The sequence below is a fragment of the Filicampus tigris genome, chromosome 12 (assembly GCF_054856515.1).
Source record: "Filicampus tigris isolate MCC_2025a chromosome 12, RoL_Ftig_1.0, whole genome shotgun sequence".
In the NCBI taxonomy this organism is placed as follows: domain Eukaryota; kingdom Metazoa; phylum Chordata; class Actinopteri; order Syngnathiformes; family Syngnathidae; genus Filicampus; species Filicampus tigris.
The window spans coordinates 16778408-16798752 of record NC_141228.1 but is presented as its reverse complement, the minus strand read 5'-3'; the positions used below and the strand labels follow the sequence as shown (position 1 = coordinate 16798752).

Sequence of the window (20345 nt, the reverse complement as noted above, 5' to 3'; positions counted from 1 at the left end):
ACACTATGAGGCACAACTACTAGGCATGTATCATGCACTAGTAGCTTCCTCATCAAGGACGTTGAATAAAGGCTTTCCATGAAGCTATTTGCACATTTATTCGATATCCAGCTTAAGGTGCATGTACTACTATGCACTAGGACAGCGTTGGCTTGCTAGTAGTACTGTTAGTTGACCTCTGCATACTACTATTACCACCAGTTAAGCACTAGACATAAACTACAGGAATTTTATAATGTCACTAGTATCACGCACAGTTTAGCCTCACTAGTCAATATCAAGGATATCAGTTAAATGTCCATTAAGAAAGCCATGTGAGCATTTATTCAATATCCTTGATAGCCAGCTTCAGGTCTGTTTAATAGTATGCCGTTTGCTGTCACTAGTAGAACAACTGAGGTGCACTAGTAGAATGGCTATCTTACTAGCAATGTTTTTCTACTACTCGTGCCACTTTTGTCTTACTAGAATGCAGATAATCCAACCAGTAAACTACTGTGCTGCATTAAAAACACAACTAAGCCCGGCTAGTAGCCATGTGTCATGCACTACTAGCTTCCTTATCAAAACGCTCAAATGTCTTTCCATGAAGCTGTTTGAACATTTATTCGATACCCTCGATATCCAGCTGAGGTTCCATGTACTGTGCAAACTTTGTCCTCACCAGTAAGACAATTTTGATGTATCAGTAGGACAACTGCTTGTTACTAGTGAGGCAAAACTGTGCACTAGTGGACATATGCAAGCTACTACTACTACCAGTGAAGCACATGTTAACCGGTAGAACTTTATAACATCAGTAGTAGTAATAGTTGTCAACTAGAGCACAGTTTTCCCTCACGAGTGACGTAGCTGTCCTAGCAATGAGGACAAAGAGTGTACTAATACATGGATCTAAGTTTTCAAAGGCTTTCCATAGAGTGCGAGTGAGACAGAGGATCAATACCTCGGGTCAAGTCCCAGACGGGAGATGCTGTGAGGAAGAAGAGATGACAGAGGAAGAGGAAGAGTGAGAGAGGTCGAGAGGCAGGAAGTGGGCTGTGTATGCTACTAGTTCCGCAAGTGACTTCATGCGTGGATGAGGCCGACCTTTAGACTAAAAAACAAGATTATGGACACTGTGGGTCAATACGTCAGAGAAAATGCTCTGGATGGTTCCCTGGAATCTGTCATCAAATATGCACACGACCACATAGCGTCTTTCTTCTCTTTTTTTCATCATACCATTGGATTTGATTATTTATTAAATAGATTTTTAAAAATCTTGACAATTATTTTTTCATAAACAATTACAAAAAAAAATAAATCTGGAAGTACAATGACAAAAAAATCGTAATAGTTATTTTGGGTAACATATAGGGTAAATAATAAAAACATTAGATTTTTTTTTTACCATAATGCCAGGGGTAATTGACGTGCGCAATTTTGCACTACAGCCACTTCACAGGAGGACAGGACAAAGCTCAGCAACAGTGAAAACTGAGTACCGGTAAGTAAACATTGTTTACAGAAAATACGGTTTAAAGTTCAAGAAATTTCATACCAAATGTTTCCATCACAGAGAATGCATGTATTTTTTTTTTTTTTACGGTGTAGCGCTACAACTGCTGGGTCACGTGTGTATGTGATAAAAGCAACAAAAGCAACACCCCCCCGATCCCCCCTTGCGAAGCCAGCCATGCAGACACACATCAAGCAAAGTATGAAGAGAACAAACAACAAAACAGTGATTCAGGTGCAGCTGACGAAGAAATGACCATGAGGGCACATGTGAAAAGATAAGGCGTAAAATACAATACAGTGAACCCACGCTATATTCCAGTTCAACTTTTGCACCTCCGCTATTCCACAGATTTTTACTTTTTTAAAAAAAATTTATTTACTTTTATTTTTACAGTATACAGGTAAGTCTACAAAATTGTGATATTGTTGTTCAATTCATACACTTGAACATTCTTGTAGTATTTGTTTCTATTTGACATTCATGATTAAAATAAATATATCAGAAGTTTCTCATCAGTGACTCAGTACTTAAGTAGTTTTTAAATCACTGAAGACTTACTCCAACACAAGTAATTATTTGGAGGATTACTTTTTATTCCTTCACACATTATCTCCCGCAATAAAACGGGGGTTCACTGTACATAATTTAAAAATTAAATAAAATATACCTAGGCATGTCCGAATCAAGAAACTGTCTGAAAAAAGCAAATCAATTGATAAATAAAAACATTCCATTAGTGGACTGGAGGGAGAAAAAACATTAGCAGCCATTCGAATTTTTCATGTTAGTCCCTCAATGCACAGCAACGCAAAGGACCAAATGCAGGCTACTTAACAGCAGCCAGTGCGGGCCGGGCTAGGCAGGTAGCTCGGCAAAGCGACGGAATCGCCCCCGTCCCCACCCGCCCCTCAAAAAAAATTCATAAATTGAGATTCAAAATGCTCGACACAACGTATACAAGTCATTCTTGCATGTAACATGTAAAACATTCACTGACATTTTTGGGGAATAAATGTTAGGATTAGCATGCTTAGGCTAGAAGCGTTATAATAAAAAGAGTGATTATGCAACAGAGTAAATATGAATGTACTGCATGCTGTGTTACTTTCTGGCATGGAATTACTTCAAATGATATGTTAGCGGGATTTTTTACAATAGTAATAATATGCTGATGAAATGTGTTTTCTCATACATGCCTCTTGCAATGTTAAAAAAACATGCAATGCCTCAGAAATGCTAGCAACTTTTTGGTAAAAGAAGATTTTTTTTCCCTCAAGGTACGACAAATTTAGGGTATATTGGTAATATTACCACTGTATTTCGCAACATTAAGGCTTTGTTCCATAAAATATTAAGGCTCTTATAACATTTTTTTTTCTCTATTCTCTGAGAACTTCTGTTATAATATTTTTCTAAAATATTAAATGCAAAAATAACATAACAGGATGTAATATTACTTTGCCCCCCCAAAAAATTGTATTCCTATTCTATTAATATTAATTCTATCAAAAAAATATTATTAATTCAGTCGAAGATTTTGACATTTTCTATCCGCAAAATGCGTTTTTATTAAAAAATAGACTTTTCCCATGAAAAAAGCATGGCTTTTTCTATTTTAAAAAACAACTTTTATTACTTAAAACTATACATAAGAATTATTGTGGAAAAATAATTATATAATTTTTCAAAATTACTCTTTCTATTAAAAAAAACTATACTATTAAAAGACTTTGCCAATTAAAAACTGTGACTTTTCTAGCAAATATGACTTTTTTATTGCCTAAAAATAATGTTTCTATTTTGAGAAAATTAGACCTTTTTTAAAAAAAATAGTTTATCAAGTTTATGAAATAACTTTCTGTTAAAAAAAAGTAAACTTCCTTGAATAATTGTCACTTTTAACGCAAAATTCAATATTTTTTTCTAGTAAAACCTAACAACCTTTTTCAACTAACATGAATCTCTTCTCGCAACATTAAACATTTACTGGACTTACATTTTTTTCCCTGTGACCTTATGCTGATTAGTAAAGTATGTACAAAACAAGTGATGTAAAAAAATGTAATAAAATGACCATTTAAGTCTGCATGGAGTAGGTTAATTTTGCGCTTAGTCGCCATGATGTGTGACAGTGAACGGGATGACTGGCGTGACATGACAAAACGCGAAACGACAAACGTGAAAGCAAACATTGGAAGCTCGCAAAGCTAGATTGATGTCAAGTCGCAGTGACCATTTTGCATGTGAGCTCCTGTAAGTTGAACATGCATGATAGAGTTATCGTATGCTTGTATGGGAAGCCTTCTGAGCATTTATTCCATATCCTTCAAATCCGGTTTTAGGTCCATGTACTAGTATGCCCTTTGGCCTCATTAGGAGACAAATTTGGCATAATAGTAGTGGGACAACGACATCTTAACAGTTAGGCAAAACTGCACACGACAAGCACTAATAGTGAAGCCCAAGATATTAACGAGCAGAATTCTTATGTCGCTAATAGTACTACTAGCGCTACTAGTGAAGCACAAAATGTTAACCTGTAGATCTTAATAGTACTAGTAGCGCTACGAGTACTATTAGTGAAATGCTAATGACTAGTAATATTCCTAGAATGTCACTGATCATACTCGTGTTACTATTGCTACAAGTGAAGTGATACATAATAGGTAGTAGTGCTACCAGCATTACTACCATAAGTAAAACGCTAAATACCTATTAGAATTTTTATGTCGCTGACAGTACTAGTAGTGTTGTCGGTTCTACTAGTAAAGCACTAGATGATAACTACTAGAACTTTTATAATGTCACTAATGGTACTTGTCGCGCTACTAGTACTACTAGTGAACCGGCAGATAACGTAGAATTTTACAAATATACCTAGTAGTGCTAAAAGTACTACTAGTAGTGCTAATAGTTCTAGTGAGGTGCTAGATTTTTTATAAAGGCACTAAGATTACTGATAGCATTACAGTACTATTACTAGTGAAGTACTAGATAACTAGTAGAAAGTCATGTCACTAGTAGTACTAGTAGCACTACTAGTACAACTAGTAAAGTGCTAGGTAATAGCTGGTAGGAGCTTCATAATGTCATTAATAATACTTGCAGTACTACTAGTGCTAGAAAAGAAGTGCAGTAGTGCAATAGTGTGCAAAAATGCTATACAGTAGTGCAATAAAGAAGTGGAAAAAACCTTATCAGTAAGACAGTCGTTCTACTAGAGCGCTGAATTGTCTTACTAGTGAGGACAAAGAGCATACTAGTATGTGCACCTTAAGCTAGTAATCAAGGATATGGATAAATGCTTAAATAGCTTTTCGAAGGCTCTCTATGTTATGATGTGAGAGTGGACACTAACACCGCAAGTACCTGTCGTCGTGCAAGGGCCTGACATAGCCGGCGGCCAAGATATTGAGGGACAGAATGTTGGGATCCACGATGCTCTCGTCAGATTCGAGGGTGTTGCGGAGACGGCCTGGTGTCGAAAACGAGCGCACCAATAAGAAGACAAAAAATTTAACGCGCAGATAAACGATGTAGCCACAACGTACCCACAACGAGCTCTCGCACATCTCTCCATTCAATGTCGCCGCCAGACTCATGCACAATGGTCACGGTGATTCTCCTCTGGAGGCCCTGTATAGAAAAGACACCTTTTTTTTTTTTTCTGAATACTCCAATGTTTTTATTTTACAAAAAGAATCAGCCCACAACAGTTTTTTCAATATATTACAACTTTGTTAATAGTTTAACATTAAGTGAAAATGTAATTTTTTCCTTGGAATATTGCATTAACATTTTTTGAGTTTCTATTTTTTTTTAGTTACAACATTAAAAAAAAAGTGTTTAAAATTACAGCAACACATTTTTTATATTTGGATGAAAAAAGCTGTAATTTACACAAAAAAATTGGAAAAAAGTGGTTATATTTTGAAAAAAATTCAGTAGTTAAAAAAATACCCAAAAAGTTACAATATTACATTAAATATTTTTTTTCTATCTTTTGCGGAAAAAACTTATAATGTTACAGTTACCGTAAGTCAATCTTTTCAAGAAAGAGGTTGTAAAATCACGAAAAAAGTTGTAATATTAAAATATATATATATTTTCTGTCTGAAAAAGTTGGAAAAAATTGAGATGTTACAATAGGAGTCACTGGTTTCTTACAAATATAAAAAAAACCTTTTTTTTTCCAACACAAAAGTCAGAACGAGTGCTTGGCCTTCTTGGTGGAGGGAAAAAAAGGGACCAACCTGGTGCAGGAGGAAGGTGCCGTGACAAGGCATTCCTCCTCTGTGATCCACCACAGCAGGGAGGTATCTGAAAAACAAAGAAAGAAACACACATTCATTTATTTTATTTTGAAACCTCACAACATTTTATTTTGCAGAGACCCCAACAGGATATACAGTACTTACTCTCCGGTGGCTTCCAGCTCACAGATCTCAAAGAAAACCATCAGATCGTACTTGCAGTGGCACGGTCCTACCTGCGGACGTGCCACCGCCGTCAGCTTGGTGGCCGGCACTAAACAGGAAATAGAGCAGGTTAGACAGGAAGTAGACCAGGCGAGACAGGAAGTAATGCCAGCTAGTCCTATATGGGAGCAAGAGAGGGAACAAGACAGGATTGCGGTCATGGAGCGATGAAGAGAAAGACATTTTATTGTCATGACTTGATGACTTTCCTGTAAAAGTCTGCCTTTTTTGGTGATTAAAAAAAGACTTTTGCCAGATGAAAAAAAATCTGACTTTTTTTCTGAAAATAGTAACAAACGTTTTTTTTGAAATGTTAGGAGCCCTTTTATCCCTTTCGCACTTAGATTTTCGTTTAAATAAAACATGCTTAATGAATTACATACAACACATTTTTATAGTAATATTACAGCTAACTTTGCTCTCTTTTGTACATCATGACTTGTTTTGTAACATAATTTTTTTCTTATAAAAATTCAAGAAATCTTATATAATTCAAATGATTACTTTTTCAAGAAAAAAACATTCTACCAAGGAAAAAATGACTTTTTCAAGACAGCTTTTTTTTCTATTTCAGGAAAAAGTTACTTTAAAAAAAATCTGTGTTTTTCACTGAAAATTGTGATTTATTTTTTATTTTTAAACAAAAAGTCAGCAAAAAATAGGAATGACTCAGCTCATTTCCAACACCAGAAAACTCCTGAAAAAGAAAACAAAACAAAAAAACCACTAGGTTTTTGTCTTTGAAAATAAAAAGTGAAGTCTTTCAGTAAAAGTGAGAGTTTACAAAAGCAAAACATCACTCGACAGATCATTAGGTACACCTGCATGATCACCTTTGATTGGCAATGTCAGAGAGGTATCAATCTAACTATATATCTTATGTGTTTGCAGTTTGCAGTGGTGATGAAATGTGTTGCACATTGCGAGGTGGTCAGGTGTATCTAATGTTGTGGAATTCATCATATATGAATGCACATATACAAAGTATATCTTTTAAATGTAAGTTAAGAGCCATTGAATGAAGTCCGTGCGGTCCAGAGGAGGAAGAACAGGGGAGGATAAAACACACGCGACACTAAAAAAAGCCAGAATCCAAGTGACCAATCCTGACACTTCAAACAAATGCTTGTTTTATGTCACTTCACTTTTGTTGCTTTTTCTTCAAAATGAAACTGGATATTTTGAGTTGAGGTTTATCTATTAATAATGTCTGTTTGTTTAGAGGTGGTTCAATTTTGGTTGATGAAGCATGATCATAAAAAAGCTGGACATACACAACTTGATTCAAGTGACAATTCATAAACAGTACATACGTGTCATAAAGACTAGGATGTAAAAATACTGATAACAGGTATAGAGAGATCTTGAAAATAAAGTTTTTAAAAATGCAATTTTCGTCATACCGTATCATTAATTTTCTTGCAAAAAAATATAACCTTTTTCTTGAAAAAAAAAATCGAATTCATTGTATTCATTAAATTATTTTTCCGGTAATACGTGACATTTTTCCATTAAATATGCTTACTTATTTCTTGGGAAAAACACATTTTCCAAAATCAGTCGATATTAGCTCTGTTAAAATTGGCAAACGTCAGCCAATTTTTGACGATTATTTTTTTCCAACACATTACAATATAAGACAAAGACCTGTAATTCATAACTTTATTGTTGTAAGCATTAATGGACCAAAAAAGAAGTTATTTTATTCATTATATATATTTTCAATTAATCGGCCAATTAATCGGTTTGTGAAATTGTATTTAGCTAAATATCTAAAATGGCTTCAGTCTCAAAAAACCCATACGGGTCGGGCCCTATTCCCAACAGTCAACAAAGTGAGCGAGAGTTAAAAAAAAAAAAAGCCTAATGTCAGGATTGTCTGGGATCATCATGAACCAACCAGGCGTCTGCGCTTTAACAACAGAACAAATGGTGGCGGACACGGCGGCCCAGGCAGGCTCGTTCGCTTCCATCAGGAAGGAAGCGGCCAGGCCCGCGGCGGAGAGGGCGTGGCCAGACAGAGAGTCCACCAGCGCCCCGTTGAGCGCGTCGGGCACCAGGTAGCGAATCAGCTCCAGCGCTTTCTCCTGGTTCTGCTCCGAGTCTGCTGCTCACAGCCAACGACACCAACATGACTGACAAGCGGCCGGCGGCGCACCATCACAACAACGTGCACAAAACAGTCAGTTTTGTGCTTGTTTTTTTTCACCTGGTTTGGACAGAGGCATCACGCGCGGGAACTGTCTCCTGCAGGGCCGCAGTGGACTATGGAGAAGGAAGAGGGTGTTAAAGAAGTATTAAAGTGTTGCGGTATCAAAGTATAGTATTGGAGGTTTGTAATTACCATCTATTAGCGATAGACCAATATTTTTTTTTTCAGGGCCGGTACCGATTATTAGTGGTCAAGGGGGCCGATAATCAATAGTTGGAGCCCATATTCATTTTTAACGAAAAGGAAAATATTGGCGTCAGAATTAAAAAAAAATGTAAACTCTTAACTTAGTTGAAACATCTTCAAGGATATGTTTATTGAACACTTTTTTAGATGTGCAGAATATATTATTATTATTGTTATTAATGTTTGCCAATATACGCCTTTCTTGTAAAATTCTAACAAAAAGGGATTGTGCAGGGTCATCAGCATCTCTTCAAAAGTTAAATAAAAACTTACACAATAGCTCCATGTAGTTTTCTACAGTAAATAACAGTCCTCCAAAATGTAAAAATGACAGAAATGTTAAAATTTCACATATCATGTATCTAAAAGGAAAGTGCAGAGTGTTGCCAGGGTCAGTAGAATCTCTGATAAAGGTAACTGAAAATTTAACAAATTGTTCCTTGTAGTAAACTCAGTTTTAAATTGAATTACTATCCTGAAGGGAAAAGCCAACAATATCAGCCATCAAATGTTTAAAAAGGCGGATGCCGATATTCAGTGTTTTGACGAATAATCGGCCCGGCCAATAATCAGCTCATCCCTAGTATCTATGCAAATTTCCATTAGCCTGTCTATGGGGTTTCGCATTATATGCTAACCAGAGCAGGGCATTTTACTAAAAATTGAGCGTCCGTTATTCACCATCTGTCTGCAGTGTGGGTACCCTTCCATTGTCCGTCATTCGCCTTTTTTTCCAGGGGGGGGGGGGGGGGAAATAGTACCCGTCTTAGGCCGGTCCGCCTCTAATTTTAAACGGCCGTCCGACGGCGAGTCCGACTAAACTTTCACCTGTTTTTCAATTTTCTTTAATGCTGCATTCTGATGGATTTATTCAAATTAAATACATTTTTATAAAACAGCTGATCGATAATAAATAGTGTTACCTAATAACATCTTTACAGAGAGGAATAAAAGCTTGTTTCTGGTAGTGTCCAAACACCTCAAACACGATCGGCTGAGTGCCGATGTAGTCCACAAACGATTTGGTCACTTCAACGGCGATCTGAAAAGAAACACAAGCCACAATGCGAGCTACTGATGAACAAAAACAAGCTACGAGAATTCATCATCATCATCGTCATCAGTTGTTACATTCTGCACGTGGTAAAAGCCTAGCGGGGGTCCGCGGCCCGTATTTTTCAAGGGTTCCGTGGAGAAGGCTTCATCGTGCCGGTGGATGAAACTGTGCACAAGAAAAGACACACACGATTAATACTTTTTATTTTTTTTTACAAAAGTATTTACATTGTTGTTTTTTTACAACCTTTTCTCGATATACTGGATATATACATATATAAAAAATACCATTTTGTTGAGCATTTATTACATTGGGACTTTTTTTCATTACGGCTTTCCTCCCTGAACGATTGCCTAAAAATGTGTCTTTTCTATTTGAAATATTCCAACTTTTCCTTGGAAAAAACATTTTTTACTAATAAGTACTTATAAGTCTTTATCTTGTAAATTTGTTTGGAGAAAAATTATATTTTCAAAAGGAAATAGGAAGAACGAGACTGTTCAAAGTGCGTTCAGTTGGAGGGATGTCTTACTTGAACTGGCAGAAGATGTCAGCATACTCAGTGGAGATGTTGGATGCTTGCAGCACGGTCACACGAAAGGTAAAAACATTCCCGATCTTCAAATGCTCCGCTATCACATCCACTTGGCCGTCCAGTTCCGACTTCCCTGCTACGTCGTCGTCATCACCTCCAGCTGCCATTATTGCAAAAAAACAAAACAAAACAAAACCTTAGACAATGGCCTGGATTGCTCACGATAGTGGAGTTCCTCAAAGTTCCATCCTTGGTCCAATTATCTTTTCATTGTTCCCTCTGGATCAGCTGCTCAGCTACTTTCATGAAATGTCATAGCACTGCTATGCCGATGTTAATCAGATTTAGTCTCTCTGCTAAACCCAATAACTTCTTTTCATTGATCCTGAAATATTTATTACTGCTGCTACTCGGTTTATTGGCCCACTTCACCGCTGCTAAGAATCTCTGTATCATCTTCGACCAGTACTTGAAATTTGACTATCATATCCATGAACTAAACCTGTCCTTCTATCATCAGTTAAGAAATATTGCTAAAATAAGAGCTATTTTAACTCTCCTCACCACTGCCTCCTACCCTTTACTCTATTCGCGCCTCCCACCTTGTGCCCCCCTCTACAATACAATGACACACATGTATTATTGTTGACTTCGTCCGCTGAGGGTCCCATCTCCGCGCTCTGCCCCTCGCCCTCAACGATGCGAAGCTCCTCCTGGGAGATTCCAGTGTGGGACAGGCCCGCAGGGCAGGACTCTGACTGAAACTGCGGAAAAAAAATAAAGCAAAAATCATTTGTCGTTCCAACCAAGCTCTCGTACACTGAGGTTTTGAGTAACTTCAAAGGTGTTTGATATGACAGGGTTTTTCCAGCACGTAAAATCCTCCTAATTGTGCTGCGAGACAAAAAGTTACAAATTTAAAAAAAAAAAAATTAATTAAAAAAAAAAAAAGCGACAGCTGCCGCTACCCTTATACCCCTAGATCGCACGGCAATAGAAAACGAAAAGAGGTTTCACTGTATGCTACATGCTATGCTAACCCACTAATGCTAAAAATATACTGTAATGTCTTGTTTACAGACCTTTTCATATTGTTGATCTTCAAAGGAGATCTTGGCAGTGCCAGACTGTCGCACCCCTGACCCGTAGTCAGGGGCTTCCTCATCAGCTGGAGTGTGGAAACAACAGCATTTATGAGCCAATCACACGCAACCCCACTATATAGCCCCGCCCCTCCTCTAAGCCTTACCCGATATTGCCTGCACCGCCACACGCAGGAAGCCCTTAACATCGCCCTTCTCGCTCACGACGGCCACACGGTGCACCAGTGGAACGGGGTACAGTAGGTTGCTCAAGTACACGAATGACCTGGACAGGAAATGGAAATAGAAGGAGGACAAAATGATAGAGTCAAGCAGGACAGGATGACAGATCACAATACAAAGAACACTGAGCTGCGAAGCAACCAAACAAAAGCTGGGACTGCTCTTGAGCGATGGCCATGGCTGCCCTTTACTCTTGCTTTCACTGTTCATATTTTAAGATTCTTTTGTCTGGCTTGCATTAGGTCAGGGATTGCCAAAATGTGGTGCGGCCAGTGGGTGCGCTTAATTAACAATGATATCACAACTCTGGTAGACTAATTATATTTGTAATTATTAAAAAAAACAAAACAAATAAACCAGTTAACATGAGTAATTCCTTAAGACATCCTTGGGGGTGCACAAACAGCCTCCAGGAGGTGCACCGGATTTAAATTATCATTGCAATCTGGTATAATAGTTATGCTGGTATAAAAGTTGTGCCAAAATTAAATTGTTTCTTAACTACAAAACAAGTCAAATCTAAATTACCACAGTTTACTGAAATAATAAATTACTTATTAACTACTACTGTTGTATCAGAATTCTCGATTAATTGTCTATTTAATATACAACATGAAACAATTATACACATTTTTCAATTACATTTTATTGCAATTTTGATCATATATATTAAGGACATAGTTGGTTAGCTTTATTTATTTAGAAAAATATACATCGGTTAGGAAAATAATGGTTGCAAAATAAACTAACAATTATTTAGGTTAAATATTTAATTATTGACCGCTATGTAATTAATTAATGGGTAACTAAATGCATTAATTTACATAATTTAGTTGCACGAAAACATACAATCATACAAATTCCACTTAATTAAAAATGCAAATAAATCCACAAAAACATCATAAATGAATTTAAAAGGTTACCAATTATATTATTATATTTCACAATATAATTAATACATTGAAAATGTGTTACATAATTGGGTCACTAATTTAATCATATTTAATTACAAACAGATGTATATAAAATTTACATTTGATTTCTTTATTCACTGAACCAAAATACAAATTAAATTGCCATTAAATATCAGACAAGCTCATGAAATAAAATATTTAATAAGTTGAATATGATTATGTAAGATTATATTTTACAACCGAGTAAATGAATATTCCTCTATTTAAAAAAAAAATTCATGGAATGAGTAAATATATTAATTGCATATGGAGTTGGCTTCATATCAATTTAATTTTGGCACCCATTGCGTCTTTTGCAGACGTGACTTTCTTCTGATGTTTGATTGGTTCAAACACCCACACACTTGAAAATAATGTGCACTTGATTGCCTTGCCACGTGGAAGACCATTTTGTTTTCATAAGTGTGCAGAAATAGCCTGTAATTTTTCTGGAATGTTTTCTAAATGTAGTACGTCACACATATCGGACTGCACCACCTCTCCATGTGCCAATTTGAGGGGCTAGACATTTAAGGGTGTTAAAACAGAGAGACGGCGGGGGGCAGGCTTATGACAAGATTGGTGAGGTGTTAAGAAAGGCATGCTCAGGACATAAAATAAATTAAACAATGCTTTTTTGGACGTTCAAATGACACAAAAATCATCATCATCATACGGGGTAAGGGCGGGGCAAACACGGCTCAGCCACACAGCCGACCAATCAAATCAAAGGACACCTCGCCAAGGCCACGAGGAGGTCATGAAAAAGAAATACACTAATTAAACAAATAAAAATGAAAGGACTTGTGCTCTGGCATGCCTAAAAAGAGACGGCTGAGGTAGAAACCAGCTCTTTCAACTTGAGATGTCAACTTCCTGTGTCGTAGTGATTAGACATGTCAGACATGACACACGCACGCACTAACTCGCAACACAAGCAGGTCATTGAGCGTTGACATTGCTTGGTATGATAACATCACAGCTGTTATATAACATGAGTGTTGGCGTGTTACAATTGCTAGCAATGAACATGAGTTGGAGGACGGGAAATAGTCAAAAAAATAAAAGCCCAGAAATGTCTACTCCAGAATCGGATAGTTGCATAGGAAATATTTGTTACATCATAAGACCAGAACATAAACCGGTCCTTGTAAACCACTGCAAGTCACTTGGCATTTATTCAATATCTTTCATATACAGCTTAATCAATATTGCAGTTTTTCACCTATAGAGGATAGGTTTTACGTTTGAGCTCATCTATGAAAAATCTTGCTCATCTCCATCCGAAAAACACACACGCACTTTATCCCGCTGGTCATCCGTAAAGTCGCCCATGCGTCTCAGCGTGAAAGAGCTAGTTTCGCCCGTCAGCGCGCGCTCTCTCCCCGTAAACCTCACCAACCTTCCCACTACACTGAATAATGGCGAGCGGTCGTAAAAGGGATCCTGGCCTTCGCTGGAGCCTCGGCACAGCTCTCGCTCCTCCTCCTCCTCCTCATCCTCATCATCCTCCTCCTCCTCTCCCGCCAGCTCCGAGCTCGGCTCATCCAAAAAGATATCATCGTCCAGCTCCTCCGACTCGTCGTCCTCGGCGCCGCCGCGGGCATCCCGCTGAGGGGAGTCGGTGGTCTCGGAGGCGGAGAGGGTGGGGGACGGGGTGGGGTCGCTCATGCGCTCGCTCATGCACGTGTTGAAAAGAGGGTTTCTGGGGGAAGCGGGTTAGTAGAGAGAAAGCACACACTGAATATGGATCGGCCCCGCCTGTTAGTGGACGCACACCAGGACGGGATGCAACAAGAACCAGGCGGGGGAATGTTTCGCCGCAATCGTCAGATGATGAGCTTTGATGTCCAGTGGGGGAAAAAAATATTCTTAGGGATGGTAAAAGACTCTTTTTTTTTTTACCACAGTATAAGAGCGTACCTGCCCACCAGACGGAACCACGGGAAGCGGTCGTAAAAAGGGTCGCCACCCGTCATGGCGCCTTCACCGTCATCTGTGGTGGAGTTCGTACCCGTTGAGGAGGCAACAGCAGTGGCAGGGGGAACCTCAGCGGCACGGTCATACATCTCCCGCATGAGGTCAAGTCTTTGCCTACAAAGATAAATTGACGTAACTGAAGTGAATCAAATCGCATTTTAATTGGAGTCAATTGAAGTGTATATATAATTGCTGTTAGGCAGAAACCGTGTGTGTCCAAATATGGTAAACTTCATATTTTTTTCACAAATCGATATTATTGGCCTGAACTTGAAGATACTTTAATGGAAAGGTATCATTAGGTTCATTACAACTGCAAATACAAACATTTTGTTTTGCCATAAGCAGACATGTCTCCCGTCTACCAACTTGCGAGGGCATTAACGGTTCCTTAGATGCTCCGTTTTTTCTGCTTTTACCTCAAATTTTGGCTGACAACACAAAGCAAAAAAAAAAAAAAAAGTTTTAAATGAACCAAGCAACAGCTCCTAAGATGAAAAGGTTTCCTATTGAAAGTAAAGCTTCAACTTTCAAAATCTCTGTTATTACCACAATTCCCCAAGCGAAGTTTCCAACTTTGAAAATTCCTCAAATTTGACTATCCGATGAGAACCTGAGTTTTTCCAGTGTCCAGTAGTGAGTGGCTCCATTCTTCTGGTCCTGCACCTCCACAGCCACAATGGTTTGCGGAAAGATTCGCCTCTCGCGCTCTTTGCTGGTCTCAGGAGGCAGCAAGTCGGGCGGGAGCGGAGAATAGAGGGTGTCGGTCAACAGAACGAACTGGAACTGAACCTGCCAGGCACAACGCTTTTTTAGCGTCACGGCAGCTAACGGTATGGCCGTCGCAGCCACGTGTTTTTTTTTGGTGGTTTTTTTAGGTGTTTTTTTTACCTTCTTCTTTAGCTCCACGCTGATGGCGTTGGCTTCCTTGAGGAAAATGGCGTTGCCCCACAGGAGGTCCCGCAGGGAGGTAAACTGGTAGCACCTCCACCTGCGAAAGCTCCATTCGGCTAGCTCTCGTTCACGCTCGCTCCACTGAACTGTGAGACGGAATCAACCTCGAAATTCAGCTTTTACTCACATGACATACAAGCGTCAATTCGCTTCATGGGTTACTACCTTCCTCTTCTGGCTCATCCTCTTCCTCGGGAGCTTCCGGGTAATAACGATCCACTTGCTTCTGAAGAGCCTCCAGCTTGCTCTCATAATCCTGAAAAATAATGCGTCCGCACACTTCATTCACAAAATAATGAGCTAGAATACAAAAAAATATGTTCCCAGTAGTACAAAGCGAGACTCTATTATAACACTGAGAAATAATATTTTGCTTGTGTCAAAATATTAGAAAAACCTCCCGTTATGGCGCAGTGCAGTTTGCAAAATGCAAACGACTTTTTCCCTAGTTACTCAAACAGTCGATTGGTCAGACAGTTGGCTTGCTTATTTGGTTGGTCAGTCAAATAATATTTGGTTAGTTAGTTAGGTGGTCAGTCAGTTTGTTCGTGAAATAGTTGGCTAGTTGGCTTGATTAGTTGGTCAGTAGGTTAGTCAGTCTGTTGGGGAATTGGTTGGACAGAGTCAGTCAGTCATTTAGTCAGTTTTCAGCAAGCTGAATCATTGGTCCTTCATACAGTCGGTCGATCGCTCGGTTAGTTAGTTGCTTGGTAGTCAGTTGACTCATTAGTAGGTTGTTTTGTCGGTCAGGGTCAGTTATTCAGATAGCTAGTTAGTTATTAGTAGTTTTTAGTTAGCCAGTTAGTTTTTTGGTCAAATGCCCGCTCGGTCAGTCAATCATCAAGGCAAATCAGTTAGCCAGTTGTCAGTTGGTTGGTCGGTGGTCAGTTGGTTGGCTAGTTTGTTAGTTGGTTAGACAGTCAATAATAATTATATATCATAATTTTTCGCCATTTGAGTCACAATGTCGTGAATGGTACCATGCAGAGTATCATGTATGGAGTATGTCATGAAAAACAAAGTAGCCTGCTAGCTAACAAATGAGACGGAAACCCATGTTTAGACACTAAGCTCACTTAGTTCTACTAATCTGACAGGTGATCTACTTTGGAAAAGAGAGTCAGGTACCAGTCTTTGCTGCTCTAAGAGGTTGTTGGCCTCCTCTCTTTCTTTGCGATATTGATCCTCCAGCTCTTGCAGCCTAAACACAAACATTGTTAGTTTAAGCATTCATTTTGACGTACAATGTACTGGTGTACAGTATATGCCCTCAATTTGTTTACCTCTGCTCCATCTCTTGCTTCATGTCAATGCCTTGCTTCTCCAGCAACTCCCTCTGAGCAAAGGCCCAGTCCACGGGCTCCGCTGGGGTCTCAGCGCACGGGGTCCTCTCCCTCTCGGCCCGCGCCTGCACGGGGTGGTTGAAGCGGAACACGTGGCTCTTGCCCAGGATGATACGATTACCTGAACATCACAGTAGCATCATATCAAGGTGTGTGTGTATATACTGATATGATTATACTAAATAGGGATTGTAAACACAGTAGTCAATTGGTTGATGACCGTAGTTTGACCAAAATAGCAATTAGTAAGTCTGTCGATTATTTAGTTGGTTGGGTAATACGTCGGTCAACCAGTCAGTCCGTAAGTTAGTTAGTAATAGTTCTATATTCATACAATGATGTCCTTCTTAAGACAATAGCAAGGGAGTATATTTTCCTGACCTGATTTGAGGACTGTGGCCTCCGTCACTCTCTTGCCGTTGACGTAGGTCTCAGCTCCTTCGCAGGGCTCCAGGACAACGGCTACTCGGCAACAAAGACGGCAACAATGTGAGACAACAACAACGAGGCCTGTCTGGTTCTAAGAACACTCACTTTCTCCCTGCGGTCCAGTGGAGCTAGTGAAAGTGCAGTGCTCATCCTTGATGAAGTGGCCACTGAGGACGATGTCCTGGCGGCTTGCGGCGTCCACGCGGCCCACCCTGAAAAATATTTTCTTGGTTGGTTAGCGGGATTATGTGAAAGAGGAGCAATTGCTTAAAACGGCTTCATTTTGTCAGAAAGGGATGGTTATGGCAATTTCTTGACTGGGGAAAATCAGACTTGGGTGTGATCAGTGCGAATGAACTGAAAATTGTGACTAACTACAGTAAATTCATGATTTAACAAGGCGGGGGAGCAGGGGGTACTTTTTCACATAAGGTCAGGATGTTTTAAATAGTTTTGTTTCCTTATTAAATCAAATCACCATTTAAAAACTGCAGTTTATGTTTACTTGGGGTATCTTATCTATGTCTGGTATTTACATTTGTTTTATTATCTTAAACATTAAAGTGGGGAAACGATGTAAAGAAGCAAGCATTTTTTTCATGGCACTGTTTATACATAGTATATTTAATGTATATATAAGAAAACACAAACAATGCAAGAGTTACTTGGTACAGAGCGTTATTCTGTCAGTTGTTAGTGATTCGTTCAATCACTCAGTTGTTGAGTTAGTCAGTCTGGTTAACTAGTCACTGAACTTGTTTTTTTATCGGTCAGTCAGTCAGTTGGTTGGTCGGTCAGGTAGTTGGTTGGTTGGTTCCTCAGTCAATCATTTAGTTAGTCGGTCAGTTCATCACTCAGTCGTTCAATTGACTGGCTAGTTGGTTACTTGTTGAGTTTGTTGGATACTTGATTGGTTAATCGGTCAGTCAGTCGGTCGATTAGTTAGACTAGTCAATCGGTCAATTGATTGGTTGGTCGGTCACTTGGTGAGTTAATTGGTTGGTTAGTTCGTCAGTCAGTCGGTTGGTCGTTTGGTCAGTCGGTTAATCGGTCAGTTGGTTAGTTAGCTGCCTGCCTGGTGCCTTATCCAAGTTACCAAAAGTACAGATAAACGCACCCGAACAGGCTTTCTCTATGGGATCTGATAAGAATGTCTCTAGAATTGGTAAAGCAGCATGTGACTCATTAATAGAAGCCTGGCTGCATCTAACCTGGTGATTCCATCCTTGATATAGTAGAGCAGGCACTCGGACATGAGAGGGTCCTCGTTCAGGTTCACCAGATGAGGCGTCTGAGGGGGAACGTAAAACAATAAAATGAGTCATCTGTACAAGTCAATTTCTGTCTGTCTCTTTACGATCCCTTTATGAATTATGAACATTATGCAAACACTGCACATCACAGCACCCACACAAAGCAATCTTGTAGAGAAAAAACATGCAGATAAAGCGAGCCTTGTCTATCTTTATCTTCAAACCTGTCAGGCAGTCTCTGGAGCTCTTGAGATAAAACTTAATGAAGGTCAGAGACTCAAAAGCACCCGCACACTTCGCAGCTACAAACCTCGTTAGGGGAAAACAGCCCGACAGTGTCAATAAACACAGCTTGGGGCTTTCTGTGGCTGTCTGACAGCTTAGGGGATCGGATAAAGAGCCGTTTATTCTTCAAATGCTTCAAAACACTTTGAGAAGTCAACTCCGTGGATGTCTGATTACCTTCTTGGGGGAGAAGACGCCGACTGTGCCGCCATCCTCGCGCATGGCCACGCCCATTTCTGCCAGCAGGGCCTCTCTGTGGATGAAAACAACGCTTGAGTTAGCTGCGAGACGCTAATCGCGACGTAACAAGACGCTCCCATGATACGTGTGAGTCTTTTTCAGTAAAGGGAAGTTGGAGCTCACCGTTCCATTCGAATGGCTTCGGTCCGACGAAGTTTCTCTTCCCACGTCTCGTTGAGCTCTGCGATGATTTTCTCAGTTTCCTGATGTTTAGAAAAAAGCAGCAGAGTTGTCGCATTTCTACATTTCCGTCTGTGGTAGTTAGTCTTTGATATATAACCTAAAATGGCCGTTTCAAAGCAAAACGGCTGACATCCTACTGTATGTCCTTTGGCTTTTTGAGACTTTATTGTGTGTATCCTAAGCGCAGACACGCCTGCCAAATTCAATGTTTTTCAGAGAAACTGGCTTTGGGGATGAATTTTCAAAATTGTGGACAAATTTGAATTTGATGTTTTTAATTGCGCCACCGCACACACCTTCAGGCGCTCAATGGCCTCTTCGTTGGCCGGGCTGAACATGATGCGGTCGTGTAGGCTGGCGATGGAGCCGGCACGGCTGGAAAGGGCTGACAGCGATGGCGAGGGACTCATGCCCGTCATGGCGTTGGTCACTGCGGAAAGCACGAGACAGAGAAAGAAAGCAAACCTTTGACTCATAACTTGGGCCTTTCCTGTTATTATTGCTCTCGTCGTGCGACAAGCAAGCCAACAAGCGAAAACAAAATGAGATTTAACACTGCGGCCATCAAGCTAAAAATAAACAAGCTGCACAATGTATTTTGCTCGTATGCCATTTCAGATAAGCGAGGATTACAGTCAACACAAATGAAATAGAACAGCGAGGCCATTTCTGTGACTAATGAGCAGTGCATCTCATTTCAATGCTGCGGTTTTTGCTGTAATTGTAATTTTTGGACTTTAATTGATACAGCCCAACCGCCAGCTGTGTCATTTCAGTGCGGAGGCACTGCCGTTTAACTTGAAGTGAGTCGGCATCGCTCACAGCGCGTTTCTTAGTTGTAAATATGTAAATTCATACTGATTTTGCCGTCGTTAAAAGTCGTTGTTTTACAGGTTGAGGTGTCACAATTAAAAATATGAGTTAAGCAGTCAAATCGACCCATTTTTGTCCATCTCGGGGACGGCCATTTTGTCACTTGCCGTCAACTGAAAATGACGTCACAGTTGCTCAGGGACCAGGTAAACAAATTATCATGACTCAGCTTCAGAAAATAGGTGAGCCGTGATTGGTTGTTACCTGAGCCCTAAGCAACTGTGATGTCATTTTCAGTCGAGTGACAAAATGGACGCTCCTTGAGATGGCTATAAACGGGTGGATTTTGATGCTTAACTCATAATCCACAAATATTAATTTGAATGCCGTGTTTCGACTAGTGGAGGCGCATAGAACATGTTATTGTAAAAACTATTTTTGAGTCTCCCTTTAAAGTCACTGCTCTGCTTGACATGTTTCCACAAAAGTATATTTTCTCCACTTTTTGGTAAGAAACCGGTGTTTTCGATGAAAACACCCTGTTTTCCTTTAATTACAAAAGAACGGAATAAGGTTCAATATCGGGAACTCTGCTTCAAAAAAGCCTACAGAATG

The 20345-nt window shown here is 39.5% G+C and overlaps 1 protein-coding gene across 10 annotated transcripts in view; it reads right to left on the bottom strand.

Annotated features, from left to right (window-relative positions):
- The window catches only part of kif1aa (kinesin family member 1Aa), a 41325-nt gene that overhangs the window by 8870 nt on the left and 12110 nt on the right, over positions 1-20345 (bottom strand). For 3 of the 10 annotated variants that reach the window (XM_086048283.1, XM_086048288.1, XM_086048284.1), the window contains 26 exons: positions 19214-19347; positions 18858-18937; positions 18672-18747; positions 18168-18247; positions 17062-17168; positions 16909-16989; positions 16468-16648; positions 16313-16385; positions 15350-15440; positions 15122-15270; positions 14844-15022; positions 14174-14344; positions 13653-13955; positions 11222-11340; positions 11055-11140; positions 10607-10736; positions 9970-10132; positions 9512-9602; positions 9304-9422; positions 8192-8247; positions 5923-6031; positions 5758-5824; positions 5056-5140; positions 4874-4979; positions 2172-2198; positions 947-973 (listed from right to left, as the gene is read on the bottom strand). In XM_086048283.1, coding sequence (XP_085904409.1) covers positions 947-973; positions 2172-2198; positions 4874-4979; positions 5056-5140; positions 5758-5824; positions 5923-6031; positions 8192-8247; positions 9304-9422; positions 9512-9602; positions 9970-10132; positions 10607-10736; positions 11055-11140; positions 11222-11340; positions 13653-13955; positions 14174-14344; positions 14844-15022; positions 15122-15270; positions 15350-15440; positions 16313-16385; positions 16468-16648; positions 16909-16989; positions 17062-17168; positions 18168-18247; positions 18672-18747; positions 18858-18937; positions 19214-19347 — 2890 coding nt within the window. Of the gene's footprint in view, positions 1-946; positions 974-2171; positions 2199-4873; positions 4980-5055; positions 5141-5757; positions 5825-5922; positions 6032-7882; positions 8090-8191; positions 8248-9303; positions 9423-9511; positions 9603-9969; positions 10133-10606; positions 10737-11054; positions 11141-11221; positions 11341-13652; positions 13956-14173; positions 14345-14843; positions 15023-15121; positions 15271-15349; positions 15441-16312; positions 16386-16467; positions 16649-16908; positions 16990-17061; positions 17169-18167; positions 18248-18671; positions 18748-18857; positions 18938-19213; positions 19348-20345 lie in introns of all 10 variants that reach the window. The other 7 variants (XM_086048292.1, XM_086048286.1, XM_086048287.1 and 4 more) reach the window with 7 other exon arrangements.